General features: G+C 48.7%; 2 protein-coding genes across 4 annotated transcripts in view; both read right to left on the bottom strand.

The window, feature by feature from the left end:
- Nucleotides 1-14,916, bottom strand: part of TXNDC17 (thioredoxin domain containing 17) — a 324,677-nt gene that overhangs the window by 216,945 nt on the left and 92,816 nt on the right. The gene's annotated exons all lie outside the window — the stretch shown is intronic.
- Nucleotides 2,838-14,541, bottom strand: XAF1 (XIAP associated factor 1). Of its 3 annotated transcripts, XM_060258946.1 has the most exons (8): nt 14,522-14,541; nt 13,217-13,290; nt 11,053-11,188; nt 10,217-10,273; nt 9,311-9,500; nt 6,935-7,002; nt 4,749-5,078; nt 2,838-3,219 (listed from the first exon to the last, which is right to left on the bottom strand). In XM_060258946.1, exons 2-8 carry the CDS (start codon nt 13,276-13,278, stop codon nt 3,028-3,030), a joined length of 1,035 nt encoding a protein of 344 aa, XP_060114929.1. In that variant the 5' UTR covers nt 13,279-13,290; nt 14,522-14,541; the 3' UTR covers nt 2,838-3,027. The 3 variants fall into 3 exon arrangements, with proteins under 3 accessions (XP_060114929.1, XP_060114927.1, XP_060114930.1); XM_060258944.1 differs by lacking the exon at nt 14,522-14,541 and having other exon boundaries at nt 13,217-13,522; XM_060258947.1 differs by lacking the exons at nt 10,217-10,273; nt 14,522-14,541 and having other exon boundaries at nt 13,217-13,355.

Consider the following 14,916-nt stretch of genomic DNA (forward strand, 5'->3'; position numbering starts at 1 on the left):
AATGGAGAAAATAGAGGCTTTGCTCTGTAGCTTCTGTGCAATAAAGCAAGCTGTGATGCAGAAGGAAGCAAGAGAGGGAGAAGGAAGCAGATGACAGCCAGTTCCTTGGGGGCCTGATAAGAGCCCTCTGGGGGCCTGATTTGGCCCCCGGACTGCATGTTTGACACCCCAGCTTGAAAGAGTGTCTGTGCTAGCTTTGCGAGGTTCAGGGAATTGCCTATTAAAGTGCAAAACACTGCTTGAGGGGAGGGGGACAGGCAGTCTTGGATTTCAACACCCTGAATGTTTAAGCTAGTGAAGGCATGTGGTCCTTCTTCACGCCTTCATACTTTGCCCCATCAGCCCTGAATTGGCTGGCAAACTGGGGATGCTGCCAAGAGCAACCAGCTTTGTTCTTAATGGATGCTTTTAGTGGCTATCCTGCTAGTACAATTTGATCCCACCATCCTTCCAAGGAGTTCAAGGCAGCATGCACAGTTCCCCCTCCCTTTTCACTTTCATCTTGAGAACTCAGTGAGGTTTGGGGGTGTCTGTCTGTCTGGCCCAATGTCATCCAGCAAACCCACATGGCAGAATGAGGATTTGAACTCTGGTCTCCCATACTGTAGTAGTCTAGGACCAAATCCTCAATAGCAGTTGCTCTAGCCCTGGGCTTCTGCTTTCCCCAGCTCAAGCAAACAGTTCCCCACCAGTTGCTGCACAGGGGCATAAGAACATAAGAGAAGCCATGATGGATCAGGCCAATGGCCCATCCAGTCCAACACTGTGTCACAGTGGCCAAAAAAACAGGCTCCGTCAGGAGGTCCACCAGTGGGGCCAGGACACTAGAAGCCCTCCAACTGTGACCCTCGCCCCCCGAGCACCAAGAATACAGACAGAGTTCTGTCCCAGACAGAGTTCCAACGATACACTGTGGCTAATAGCCACTGATGGACCTCTGCTCCATATGTTTATCCAATCCCCTCTATGCTGGCAGTCGTCACCACCTCCTGTGGCAGTGAATTCCACGTGTTAATCACCCTTTGGGTGAAGAAGTACTTCCTTTTATCTGTTCTGACCCGACTGCTCAGCAATTTTATTGAATGTCCACAAGTTCTCGTATTGTGAGAAAGGGAGAAAAGTACTTCTTTTTCTACCTTCCTCAATTCCATGCATAATCTTGTAAACCTCTTTGATTCGCGGCTCTCTCAAGTTTCCCTGCAGCTTCCTACTCTTGTTTTTTAGCGATCCAGAAACAGTGAGGGAAACTGGAGGGAGCCGCGGATCAAAATGCCCCCGTGTAGCAACTGGTGGGGAATTGTTCCCTTGAGCTGGGGAAAGCAGACACCTGGGGTCTAGGACTCTAACCACTACTCCATGCTGGCTCTGTTCTCCTCCCCCTTGGCAAGACACTGCTATCTCTCCCTAAAGCTTATCAAGCCCCTCTCTTTCTTTCTTGGAGGTGGGGGAAGCTGGAGCAGGGTCCACTAGCAGTAGAACTTGGAGCAGAGGGTGTCTGTTGGGGACGGGCATCTGTGGAACCTTTTCAACACCACGGAGGCTTCAGCATAAATTTCAGAGCAGCTTTTTTGTTCTCGGACTCAGGTGCAAATTGTAGCTCTTTTATTCTCAATAAGTCAGATTCAGGCTGATGCGATGCAAAGGACTTTACTGAACGAAGCTGCTGGGAAGGAGAGACTGGTTCTGGCCGCTGCCGCGTTTCACTTCCCGCTTTTTCTCCGGAAGGGTTTACATTGACTCCTCTGTGAGAGAAGGAACGGTTGTCAGCTTCAGAACTAGAAAGCAGGGGCATGCTTGTACTCCCCCCCCTACACACCCTTCTCAGGCTTCTGGTCACACCAGAAGTGATTCTCTTCACTAAACCCCTCAGTAAGCCAGGAAGTAAGGGGACACGCACACACCCCTGCAACAATCTGTGCAGCAAAAAATGTTTCATTTGCCCTCTGCTCTTATATGAACATCTGAAGCTGCCTTATAATGCATCAGACAATCAGTCTATCAAGGTCAGTCTTGCCTACTTGGATTGGAAGTGACTGTCCAGGCTCTCTGGCGGAGGTCTTTCACATTACTTGCTACCTGATCCTTCTGACTGGAGATGCGGGGAATTGAACCTGCGACCGTCTGCATGCCAAGCAGATGTTCTACCAAGGAACCACATGTCTCCCCCACCTCAAAGTTTGGGATCAATGGGAAACTCCACTAACCCATTACACTGCCTGTTTTCTTACCATGAGCAAGTGTGTGAGATCCAAATTGGACACAAGGGAGCTGGCCAAGAGAGCCAGCTGGGCAGATGCCTACAGCTTTAACCCCATCGACCTGTTGCATGGGGAAGGGGGAGCGCTCAGTCATCAGAGGTCTCTAGTGCTTGTTAACCTGGCTCCATACACCTTAGTGGAATATCAAAGGAGCCTGTCCTACTTCCTATAATCATGGTTGTTGCAGAATGGGCTTGGTGCCACTAGAGAGAGAGCAGGCTTCTGGGGCACAGAGAAGAGTTGGATTTATACCCCACCCATCATTCAGAGCAGCTTACAACCACCTTCCCTCCCTCTCCCCACAACAGACACCCCTGTGAGGTAGGTGGGGCTGAGAGAGCTCTTCAGAGAACAGCTCTGTGAATAGGCCAAGGTCACCCAGCTGGCTGCATGTGAGGGAGGGGGGGAAGTGGGGAATCAATCCCGGAGTTCACCACTCTTAATCACTATACCAAACTGGTGTGCCACATCCTGGGTTGCAAATCTTGGCCTTTGAGCCTCTTGCTGGTGTTGGCTCAATCCACTGTGCAGTTACCATTTCTTTCACTGCATTGTATTTTGATGTATAGCCACTGGAGATTGGGGTGGAGTGAAGACTTTAATATTTCTTTCTGGGGGTTAACATCCCTCGCTGCTGACAATGGCCTTGGAGGCCCACTCAGTGGACAAATGTGCCACACAAGTTCACAAGTAAAACACAATTCCTACAGGGACAGGTAACTAAGACAAGACTCCTCCATCCTGTTTTGAATCTCCAGTTGCTGGGAAATTATGGTGGTGGCGGTGATACTCCTGGCCCAAGGGCAGCTTCCCTGGGCTGCAAAGCACTCCTGGGGGGAAGTTGGTGGTCATTTGTTCCGTTTTCCACATGGAGGCTCCCGACTGCCATGGTACCTTCTTTCCTCACGAGACGAGGACTTCGACGAAGCACCTGCAGGGAGTTCACTCTCTGGCACTTTCTCTGAAACAGAAGAAAAACAGGACGGCAGGGTGAAGATGTGTCTGATTGCTTATTCCTCTCCATTTGTTGTCTGGCGTCTGCCTTTCTCTGTGAGGCTCGAGGTGGATGACAGTGTTATACAAAAAAGACAGTGCAACAAAGATAGAATAATGCAAACTGGACTGCACAAATAAAAGTACAACAAAACAAAAAAATTACCAATACTTGCCAAACTAGATTTCGCAATCTGAGGATGCTGAAGAGTCTAGATACATCTGGTAATCAATGCAACAAGGGGGAAAAAGAAAACTGCCTAGCAACTATACAGGCAACTAAAAAGTAAAATTTCATTACCTACATAGAATCACCCTCCAGCAGGGTTCCATTTTATTACATTGGCATTTCCTCCAAGCAAATACTCTCTTCTGCTGTTTAGTAAGTGAATTCCTGAATGTTATTTTGAAGGCTTTCATGCATTTTCAAAGTTACTAAGCGTAATCAGTCATTTTCATAAATCTATTCAAAGTGGGAAGGGGTGACACCATCAAATTTGGAATCCTGAGGAAAGACACAGGGCACACGGGTTTTTCCTAGCGCTTTAACGATTTACAAGACTCGCAATCAGCCTTCCCCAAAACCACATTTGAGGCATTTAGCCAAAAAGCTCCAGAAGACACATCACCAGTGACTTTTTTCTCAATATCAATTTCATCAGCAACAGGGAGAACAATCTCAGGGACTGAAAACACTAAACAAAGCCCAACTGATTTTTTTTAAAAGGCTAGACGGGGGGAGGATATTTGCATCATAGAAGTTATTATAGTGATGCTAAGATTACCCACATAAATAATGTCAACGGGATGCCAGGGGTTCTATGGAACATGGAAGTGCCATGAGCCTAGCACACAGGCCCTTATTAATTACATTAGAGGGACAGAAGAAGGGTGGGGGAAGCTAGAAAGTCAGTGCTGATTTCCCTGTTACAAGTGAATTCTCCCAGCAAGACTAGTGCAGGCAGGCTGAAGCCCCTTTCTCTACATGTGCCCCATGCAGGAACTGAGGCGCTCACATTTATTTATATTCTGCTTTTCTCCCAACAGTTGGGACTCAAAGGAGCTTGGAACACTGTTCTACCAGCTCCACTTTAACAAAAACTCTACAAGGTAGCCCAGACTGACAGTTTGAATTGTGACGGATCCAATGTCACCCCAGTGAGCTCCCACGGAAGAAGTGGGGATTCGAACCCAGCTTGCTCTGGGTTTGCCACTCTATCCACTACACCACCCTGGCTCTCTAGAGCAGGGGTAGGGAACACTGGCTCTTCTGATGTTTTTTGCCTACAAATCCCATCAGCCCCAGCCAGTATGGCCAATGGCTGGGGCTGACGGGAGTTGTAGGCAAAAAAAAATATCTGGAGAGCCAACGTTCCCTACCCCTGCTCTAGGAGAACCCACCACTGGCTTCTGACTTATGGTGGGGACCCCAGACCCGACCGGCACACTCCATCATGTGATATTACTGTGCCTGATAAAAGCTTTCCATTTCCTCACCTCATGTTTCTGTAGAGTTGGGCTGGGCAGGAGGATGTTGCACTGAGAACAAGTTGCCAGCGTGTCATAGAGGGAATCGTCAAGGGCTTGGGGGGCAGTGGAGGCCAGAGTAGCCACAAAGGCTGGCTTTCTGCTCTTTGGAGGCTTCAGGGAGGGCCTCCCGATGGAAGACAGTTCCTTCTTCTTGGGGCGGACATCCGGCTCTGGGGCCTGGCTCAAAACAGGGGAAGTGGGAGTCAGAAGGCGCTGAGGAGGTGAAGGAGAACCAAACTCTGTGGATGAGCGGGTGGTGAGGGCTCCCAGAAGCTGAGGGAGCGGGTTGCACTCATTCTGTGGAAAAAAGAGAAGGACAGCACACTGTGTCTGCTATTTCCTTGATGTACTCAACAAAATAACCCCCAAATGTACAAACAGGTTAGTTACCACACTGAGGGAATGTTTTATATCAGGGGTGGCCAAATTGCAGCTTGGGAGCTACACATTGCTCTTTCACACATGTGTGGCTCTCAGAGCCCCCACCACCCCATCGGTTGGCTTGGAGAAGGCATTTTCTGTTTAAATCACTTCTCCAAAGCAAGACAGCCAACAGCTTGGAGAATGTATTTGAAGTTAAAGTCACTTTCTTTCCACCTCCGCATCTATTTTCCTTCCTTTTTTTCCTTTTCTTCGTTCCCTTCCTTCCTCCCAACATCTGACGTTCATATCTTGCAGCTCTCAAACATCTGACATTTATTCTATGTGGCTTTTACATTAAGCAAGTTTGGCCACCCCTGTTTTATAGTATCCAGCATCAAGTATCTTTTTGGCTTGACCTGGCTAGCCCAGGCTAGCCCAATTGCATCAGATTTCGGAAACGAAGCAGGGATGGCCCTGGCCAGTATTTGGAAAGGAAGCCCCCAAGGAATATCAAGGGCATGATGTGGAGCCAGGCAATGGCAAACCACCTCTGAACGTCTCTTGCCTTGAAAACACCGGGGGGGTTGCCATAAGAAGTCAGCTGCAATAAAGAGTCCATTTTTATCCTGCCATTCTTCAAGGGATTCAGAGCAGTGCACAAGGTGCATTTTCACTTGACGTCGATGCTCACATCTGCCCGATGCACTAGGTTAAGCCCAGAATCGCCCACAGTGCTTTCCTCAGCAGACCTGCCCCCTTCTAAGCCCGTTGACTTCAACAGCTTTAGAAGAGTGTCAATTCTACTTAGGATTCTGTTCCCAGCATACTTCGTGGCAAAGGAGGGATTCAAACGCAGAGCTCCCAGATGCGTTCTAACTTCATCAAATTGGTTGACATGTACACACAGAGATGATGGCATGTCTTGTGATGGGGTGTTCTCCTTTTGAAATGTGATGGTTTTACGTGGGAAGGGAACACACAATTCCGTGCCCCCCCCCCCCACTTCTCAGCAGGGTAGGACCATTCATCGCTGGGGCAAGGGTAAATCCACTCTGCCATGACACATAGTAGTTATTATTAATAACGATGATTAAATTAGATTTTTAGACTGCCCTTCCCTGTGGAACAGGGATCAGGGCGGTATACATCAGTAAAAAAAACAAAACAATGAAAACATTCACATGTTAAATCCGCCTTAAAAACAAAATACAGCAATTACCCGAGTAACCCGATAAAAAGGCATTAAGTTGTTCCTGTTTTTTTAATTATATGTTTTTATTGAAACAAGACACAAAGGGCCCAAATTCCAAATAAACAGACTCACTAGAAATATTACACGTACAAAGTACAAAGCACCTGAGAGAGAAAGAATGGGGGGGGGGATGCAGTTTTACAATTGCAACAAGTCTATAAGGTAAACATGACTTGGAACATTATCTAACATTGTCATATAATTCAGCAATGGTAACCATATTGATAAAAACCTGACTCGCCATCTACTTTTACATTATATTGATTATGGTATGAATTTTTTTTCCATGGCATAAAACCTCCAAATGTTATCAAACCATAATGAAGTTTAGTTCTTGACAGTCCGGCCTTACCATGTGGCACAGAATGAGGTGGACTCTTCCCCCAGCAGACACCTCTGAACTACTGTTAAAAGGACACAAACACCCCTCTTTGTAAGTGAAAAGCAGAAAGTCCTCATTGTTTTGATCGCCGGCCATAAACCACAAATGAACCACACATAAAAAAGCCACCATGCGAGCAATTGGCAAAGGGCTTACCAGGTGCTGGAGGTATTTCTCGTCATGGAACCAGCTCTGGCAGTGTTGGCATAAGTTTTCACTGGAGCCTAAGGAGGGAGAAAAGAGACAGCGGATGGCTCAAAGCAAAGAAATGGCTCTGGACAACACCGAAGAGCTCAGAAGAACCTTTGAAGGAGCAGCGGCTAGAGACGCAGCCAATTAGAAGCCTTCTTCATTCTCTGGGAGAACCTGGAACACAGGCTGAGCCTTGGAAGTTGACTGGTCATCAGTGCCTTTTGATAAAGGATCTCATATGGTAAGCAGGGCCGTAGCCAGGATTTTAAAAGTCGGGGGGGCTTTTTTAAAAAGCAGGTAGGGGGAGTCTTTCTCATCCACTGTGGAGTTTGCCACTTCTCAGAAACTTTTTGGAATAGGGACAAAAGCTGAAGGCTCTGAAAGTGGCCACGTCGAGGCAGCCAACCCTAAAACTTTGAGGTCAAGAAGGGACTGCACCTTGCATGAAGCAGGGGGGTTCCGTCCATCCCCCTCTCCCCATTTCACACAGCTTCCTCCGCTTCCCCCTCTCTGCCTGCTGCTTTTGCTGTGCCCTGCTCAGGACTCCCTGCTCTGACTGCTGCTCATGACAAAAAATGGCTGCACCCCAGAGGGTCTCATGGAAGTCAGGGGGCAGTGCCCCCCCCCTGTGGCTATAGGCCTGAGGGTCAGTCATTTTAAGAACAGAATGGAAGCAGCCGGGCTGGCCCTCAACCCACCCGCTCTCCCTAAAGAGGGCTGACAGGAAGTTCTGAAGCCATCAACATCCCTCACTGGAAGGGCCACCACTTTCCCTCACGGATTGACTAACTTAAAAGACATTTTGATCTATCGAATGATGTCCTGTCCAGAGATGTTCATATATTTGCAATATGTTACATCTGTGTAGTGCTTTCAGCGTTCAAAGTACTTTAGATGCCCTTACAGTAGCTTTACAAGGTAGGCCAAATTGTTAAGACTCCCATCCCAGGCAGAAAGAGAGAGAGGCCTGCTGAAAGCTACCAAGTGGAGTCGGTGGAGCAAAAAACACATGTGAACCCACCTCCCAAACCACAGCAGGATCTTTCCCACTTTGCTATATTGGCTTTTGTAAACCATACAGAAACTGCAAGTACCCAGTAGTTATTACTGAAGTAAGAGGTTGCTAGATAAGATCTCAGTGAGGGAAATATAATTTTTTTTGTTTCCCCCCCCCAATATTTATCTTACATGTTGGCATTTAATGGGGCTTTTGTTTTATTTGAGATTGCTGTGAGCATACACAAATGGTTAATGGTTGTTGACAGTAGATAAACCTATCAAACCTCCAATATTTTTCTCCTTGTTGTTAAATTGCACTAAAAATAAAATAACTTTGGTGACTTCTTATAACACTTGTTCAATTGTTTAGCCTTAAACAATTCAACCAAAGGAAAAACAGATTTTATTTAATATAATGTAGCTTTGGGTTTTAGATTACAGCTGTTCGAATATATGGGGAGACAGTTAATTAGGAATTATGGGTTATCTTATTTGCATGTATGTATAGGTAGCTTACAACACCATTCTTCCCTCTTCCATTTTATTTTCACAACAACCCCGTGAGGTAGAGCGACTGGCCCAAGACTGTCCAGTGAACTTCTATGGCAAAGTGGAGATTTGAACGTGGGTTTCACAGAGCCTAGTCTAAACTCTAGGCCCCAGGAACCTAGGAGTGATAGCGAGTTGTGTAGTTAAGCCAGAATGGGAGCTATTCCCCGGGTTTGATTCCCCACTCCTCCACTTGCAGCTGCTGGAATGGTGTCAGTGGGTGCCAAACTGCTGCTCGGGAGCCACATATGGCTCTTTCACACATGGTATGTGGCTCCTGAAGCCCCCACCACCCTGTTGGTGAGCTTGGAGAATGAATTTAAAGTTGCTTTCTTTTCACCTCTCTCCCTCATCACTCCTCCGTATTTTCCTTCCTTCCTCCCTGCTCTCAAACATCTGATGTTCATGTCTTGCAGCTCTCAAACATCTGATTATTCTATTCTATGTGGCTCTTACATTAAGCAAGTCTGGCCACCCCTGGACTAGAGGGAGAAGGAATCCTCCACTGCAGAAGTGCCCCCCCCCCAGCCTTGGGTTCATGGCACAATGCCATCTTTATCACATTGCTGTTTGTTCCAAACTGCTACCTGGGAGACCAACACAAGCCATACCTCTCTAGGGGCTGGATATGATGGGGGGGGGGGGTGCACCTAATCGCCTATGCTAAATGATCTAGGCCACGCTTCTCTTTATACAAGCCACGTGTGGTTGCACAGCCACTGTAAGAACCAGCTCCTGATGCAGACAGGAAAACTTGATTCCGGAGACAGTGTGGGTAAGATCTGAACTCACTGTGGCCTCGGTCTCTCGCCTGGCACATGGCCTTGTGCTCCTTCAAAGCTTTGTACATGATGTACTTGCTGCAGTGCCAGCAAGACGTGGTCCGGCTGCCGCAGGTCTCCTGGTGAATCTGCAGCTTGTGGTAGGGGAGGTCCAGCTCGCAGAACTGGCACTGGATTGACCGCTCAGGGCATTCCTCAGACTGCAATCAAAAGTAGAAAAGCAGGCCAACATCAGGCACACGAGGCCAGAAGCGAGGGCTGAGAGAAGGCAGGCAGGATGCAGTAAGAAATCTAGCAGTTTGGTGTAGTGCAGGGGTGGCCAACGGTAGCTCTCCAGATGTTTTTTGCCTACAACTCCCAACAGCCCCAGCCATTCGCCATGCTGGCTGGGGCTGATGGGAGTTGTAGGCAAAAAACATCTGGCCATCCCTGGTATAGTGGTTAAGCATGCGGACTCTTATCTGGGAGAACCGGGTTTGATTCCCCACTCCTCCACTTGCAGCTGCTGGAATGGCCTTGGGTCAGCCATAGCCATCGCAAGAGTTGTCCTTGAAAGGGCAGCTGCTGTGAGAGCTCTCTCAGCCCCACCCACCTCACAGGGTGTTTGTTGTGGGGGGAGAAGATATAGGAGATTGTAAGCTGCTCTGAGTCTCTGATTTGGAGAGAAGGGTGGGGTATAAATCTGCAGTCTTCTTCTTCTAGCACAGGTCTCATCACTCAGACGCGCTCTGGTGAGCGGGAAGGAGAGTCCTCCAGGTATGTGCTGCAGGGACAGGGAGTTCCCAGGTATGTCAGCTATCTCCCCTTCACCCCCCTTAGCTCACTTCTGCCTCAGGGTCAAAGGACACAGTCTGTTTTTTAAGGAGTCGGGTCTATCCATTAGAGGAAATAAGGCCTACACTGCTGGTCTTCTTACCTCATGGTGTTCCAGAAGGTACTGCTGCATCAGCCCGTGACAGAGCTGACATCTGACCTGTGAGTGGGAAAAGCAGGGAAAGGAGGGAAAGGAGGGAAGACCAATTTTCAACAGAAAGACCTACAGACTGCAGAAAGGGAAGTCCACTTCTGCCATCAGGAATCTGTTGTGATTCAGGATGCGATCCCCAGTTCTGAACCCAGAGCAAGGGGCTTCCTCTTGTCTAAAGGTAAAGGTAGTCCCCTGTGCAAGCACCAGTCATTTCCCACTCTGAGGTGACGTATCACAATGTTTTCATGGCAGACTTTTTAAGGGCTGGTTTGCCATTAATTTCCCCAGTCATCTACACTTTCCCCCCAGCAAGCTGGGTCCTCATTTTACCAACCTCAGAAGGAGGAAAGGCTGAGTCAACCTTGAGCCGGCTGTTTGGAACCCAGCTTCCGCCAGGATCGAACTCAGGTCGTGAGCAGAGCTTGGACTGCAGTACTGCAGCTTTACCACTCTGCGCCACGGGACTCCTTCCACTTGTCTACCTTCCACCCAACTACGTGGTACTCAAAATGCTCTTCAGACACAGTGACGTGAAGGTTCAGTGGGGGTAAAAATTTGGAAAAATGTAGGAAATCCTCTCCATTTCCCCAATTTTTCCACTATGGTCAGGAGGGGAAACTCAACAGCTTTCGTTTTGTCTTAGCAGATGTCATTTGCCCCATGGGATAAAAGCTGCAACAATGTCTACATACACCCCCCCCCCAAAAAAAAAGGTCTCTAAATGGAGCATTCACTGCAGTTTCAGAGGGGGAGCCTCAAGTTTGAAGGTGGGAAGCGGCACCTACCTCCTTGTGGGCTTTGGCAAAGTGCTCCTTCATGTCCTTTGATGCCACAAGTTCATCGCACTTGGGGCAGATGGCAAGAAAACGCATGCAGTGAGCCTCATGGAGGGAGAAGTTGGAAGCTGCCACTTCACGCTTGCTGAAGAGGAAGAAGGAATCTTTCATGTCCCCAGTTCATGCCTACAGTCTCCAGTTTGGTAAGGTCAGTGTAAATACTGTGACTTTTTTTTTTTTTAAATTCCTGTCAGTGGCAGCCAGGGAATGTGAGCTCAGTGGCTTCAGTTCAAATTAGGGTTGCCAACAATTACCTTGAGGTTTTGTGGGTGGTGCCTCTGGGGAGGAAGGTGTTTCAAGAGGGGCGGGATCTCAGTGGGGTATCATTCCAGAAAGTCCACCCTCCAAAGCCACCATTTTCTCCAGGTGAACTGATCTCTGTTGCCTGGAGATGAGTTCTAATTCCAGGAGATCAACAGGCCCCACCTGGCAGTGGGCAAACCTAGTTCAGGGGCTTGGATCTGCTACCAGAATTTCACCTGAAGTGATATTTGAAAGGAATCTGGAGACCCCTTCAAAGCGGAAACCTCTGCGAAAGGATGAGCCAGGCCAGTTAAGTTAGAGCGCTGGACTCAGCTCCAGAAGACTTGAGTTGGACTCCTCAGATGCCCATGAAGTTCACTGAAAGACTTCAGGCCCCTCATTCTCTTTCAGCCGCAGTTACCTCAGAGGATAGCTCTGACGGGCCAAATGGGGGAAGGAGTTACGGCCACTGCCAAGAGTAGGCTACAAATACAGCTGGAGTCAAGAGTTCTGAGATAAGGGCTAGCCAACTGAGGGGAAACTGCACCCAGGCCTCAGAGTGAAATGGAGGTGGTGACAGCCAAGGATGCTGACGTCTATTAAAAGCTTAACCCCCTCCCTTAGGAGGGATCTTTCTCTGCTGAGACCAGAAACTGGAAACCTCTTATGCTGCCTTCACACAGGCCGTGAGTCCCATTTCACTCAGCATGGTTGGGTGTATTTATTGCTCCACCCTCAAAATGGGGGAGTCAAGCTGGGACAGGTTCAAATCATGACCAAAGTCAGGCTGGGAAGTCAGACAGGTACTGAGGGGGGTCCCCCCCCCTTCAGTAGGGGCTGCCATTGTTTCCAACTGAATTGAGTGTGGATCTACTCAAGACAACATACACAGATACAGTTGTCATTAACTGCAATTGCATTCTCTATGCAACCCAAGCAAAACTGCTGATGTTTCATACTGATGCATCTAAAGCAGTCTTAAAAAAATTTAAAATTTATTTTTACAATAAATAAAATTAGACCTGTATACAACATAGGCAGTGTAGCAGGCCAAGCCTCAGTGGGAAAGGCAGACTATACATAGGGTTGCCAACAGCCAGGTGGTGTCTGGAGATCTCCCACTGTTACAGCTGATCTCCAGGTGACAGAGATCAGTTTCCCAGGAGAAAACGGCTGCCCTGGAAGTAGATTCTCTAAGGCAGGGGTGGACAAACTGGCTCGGAAGCCACACGTGGCTCTTTCACACATATTGTGTGGCTCTCAAAGCCCCCACCGCCCCATCAGCTGGCTTGGAGAAGGCATCTGTCTTTTTAAATAACTTCTCCAAGCCAAGTCAGCTGGCAGATTGGAGAATGCACTTAAAGTTGCTTTCTTTCCACCTCTCCCTCCTCTATCCATTTTCCTTCCTTCCAGCTCTCAAACATCTGACGTTCATGTCTTGCGGCTCTCAAACATCTGACATTTATTCTATGTGGATCTTACATTAAGTAAGTTTGGCCACCCCTGCTTTAAGGCAGTAGACCCCATTGAAAGCCGCCCCCCTTCCCAAACCCGGCCTCCTCAGGCTCCAGTTGTTTCCCAACCTGGCAACCCCAGGCCTCCCCTTGCCGTCTGGTCTCCATGTTTGGGGGCGCATTCACAGGTAGATAATGCTGCGGAGGGGGCGGGTCAAAAAAGTTGCCCGTTTCCTGATACGCCACAAGTGGTGGCCCGTTAGGCTGCAAAAGCCCCGCTGCAGCCATGAGCGATTATTCCCGAGGAGTAGCGGCGTGTTAGGTCGCTGCGGGTTTTGTTAAGTATTTAAGGTGCCCACCCCACTTCTGCTGAATTGTGGGAAACGAAGGAGCCCCCACAGAATTAAAGTTTGTACCAGTTATTGCAGAGCCTCGTCTCCTTCTCCATCTCTCGCCTTGGCTCCTCTTTCACTTTCATTTCTGCAATATTCTGCACCGGGTGGAAACGAAAGTCATGCAGCTGACTCAGCAGCAGCCTTAGTCGGGACCCAGAAGCAAAAGTCAGGACCCTTCCCCCAAGGGCGTCTCACCGCTTGCCACCCCCCACCGTAGATTCTCTCTCTCTCTCTCTTTTTCTCCAGTAACGGAAAGAACTTTGAAGCGCAGCCACCGCTGGAGACCCTGAAGTGTTTGGAGGCCACTAGAGGGCAGCAGAGGACTTCTTTTGACCTCCCCGCCACACTTTTTTTTTTAACTTCCACAAGACACCTGTTAATCCCCACAGAAGATGGCTGGTGCAGTGCAATAGCAGAGCTGGATCCGCAAACCTCTGCTGTCAAGTCTTTGGAATTAGAAAACATTCATTTGCCTGGCTGGGTTCTGGCGCGACCAGGCAAAGAGTGGTCTTGGATCTGAGATTCATCACTTAGGCGCACCCTGATGAGAGCATAAGAGCCCTGCTGGATCAGAGCAGTGGTCCATCTAGTCCCAGCATCCTGTCTCACACAGTGGCCAGCCAGTTACTCCTGAGAGCCAACAGCAGGGCATAGAGGCCAAGGCCTTGCCCTGGTGTTGCCTCCCAGCTCTGGGATTCAGAGGTTTAATGCCTCTGAATGTGGAGATTCCCCTCAGTCCCATGGCTAGTGCCTAGCCTAGTGGCCACGACAAAGACAGTCAGTGGTACACTAATTCCATACAGGGCAGTCACTGACTCTAAGCCAAAGTCCACCAGCTAACAGATGAGAGAGATTACCCCACAAGGTTGTGCTCAAGAAACTCCATGGGAAAGACCCGCATCCCAAGGTCAAGAGCATGGACAGCGACATATTTTCTCAGCAACAGTCCTCACAAAATCCCACGGCAGCCATTTTGTGTTAGCACTCATTGCCTGTTCCCAAAATCCCCAAAGTGCTCTCAGGCACAGAAAGGTTGGGGGGCAGGGGAGCCTGGCTGTCATCTATTTTAGGTATTTTTATTCTGCACCAGAGGCTGCTCAGGTGAAATTATATTTCACCCAACTGAAATATAATTTGGTCAAGGCCCGCCCATGTGAGGTCTCTTGTACCTTTACGAGTGACAGAGGAGGGAGAATCCTGCTCGGCCCAGCTTCTCGTTTCACGCCACCCCAAAAACTGATAACTCAGCAGGCCCATGAGCACTGAACGATTTGGAGTAAGCGAATCTGGAGTAAGTCTGAGGGAGGTAGCAGGGCAGAGACCTACCTTTTCCTGGGGTTACTGTCATGGTGTCTGGACCTTTCCTGAAGGAAGCAAACCCCTGACCATCTCATCGCCGTCCCTTGCGGCCATGTAACAATGGCCCTTGTCCAACCAGCCAATCATAGCTTTGGTACTCAGTCCCTCTTCTTTGGGTGGGCCTCTGCCAGTAAGGGCCATTTTCTCAGAAAGGAGAAGTGCTGGGGCTCAGCCCTCACTGGAAGACTTCCCCTCCTTGTGTGTGGAAGAAAGGATTCTGCACGTTCAGAAGCACTCTTTTCCGTGTGATTGTTTCATACCTTCAAGTCTGAGCCCTGGCACTAAACACAGGCCTCAGCCATCGCTTACAGAGGTTGAATTGGAATGGCAGGCCTCTTGGGCCAGACTTAATTCAGAAGGTG

This window comes from Heteronotia binoei, chromosome 18, assembly GCF_032191835.1.
Source record: "Heteronotia binoei isolate CCM8104 ecotype False Entrance Well chromosome 18, APGP_CSIRO_Hbin_v1, whole genome shotgun sequence".
NCBI classification, from domain to species: domain Eukaryota; kingdom Metazoa; phylum Chordata; class Lepidosauria; order Squamata; family Gekkonidae; genus Heteronotia; species Heteronotia binoei.

Excerpts from the sequence above, each read along its gene's own strand:
- XAF1 (XM_060258946.1), bottom strand. The coding sequence starts at position 13,278 with ATGAAAGTGAAAGAGGAGCCAAGGCGAGAGATGGAGAAGGAGACGAGG. Across the intron at positions 9,501-10,216 it reads ACCTTCTGGAACACCATGAG|TCTGAGGAATGCCCTGAGCG; the intron begins GTAAGAAGACCA and ends TTTTGATTGCAG. Across the intron at positions 3,220-4,748 it reads CAACTCTACAGAAACATGAG|AGAAAGTGCCAGAGAGTGAA; the intron begins GTGAGGAAATGG and ends CTTCTGTTTCAG.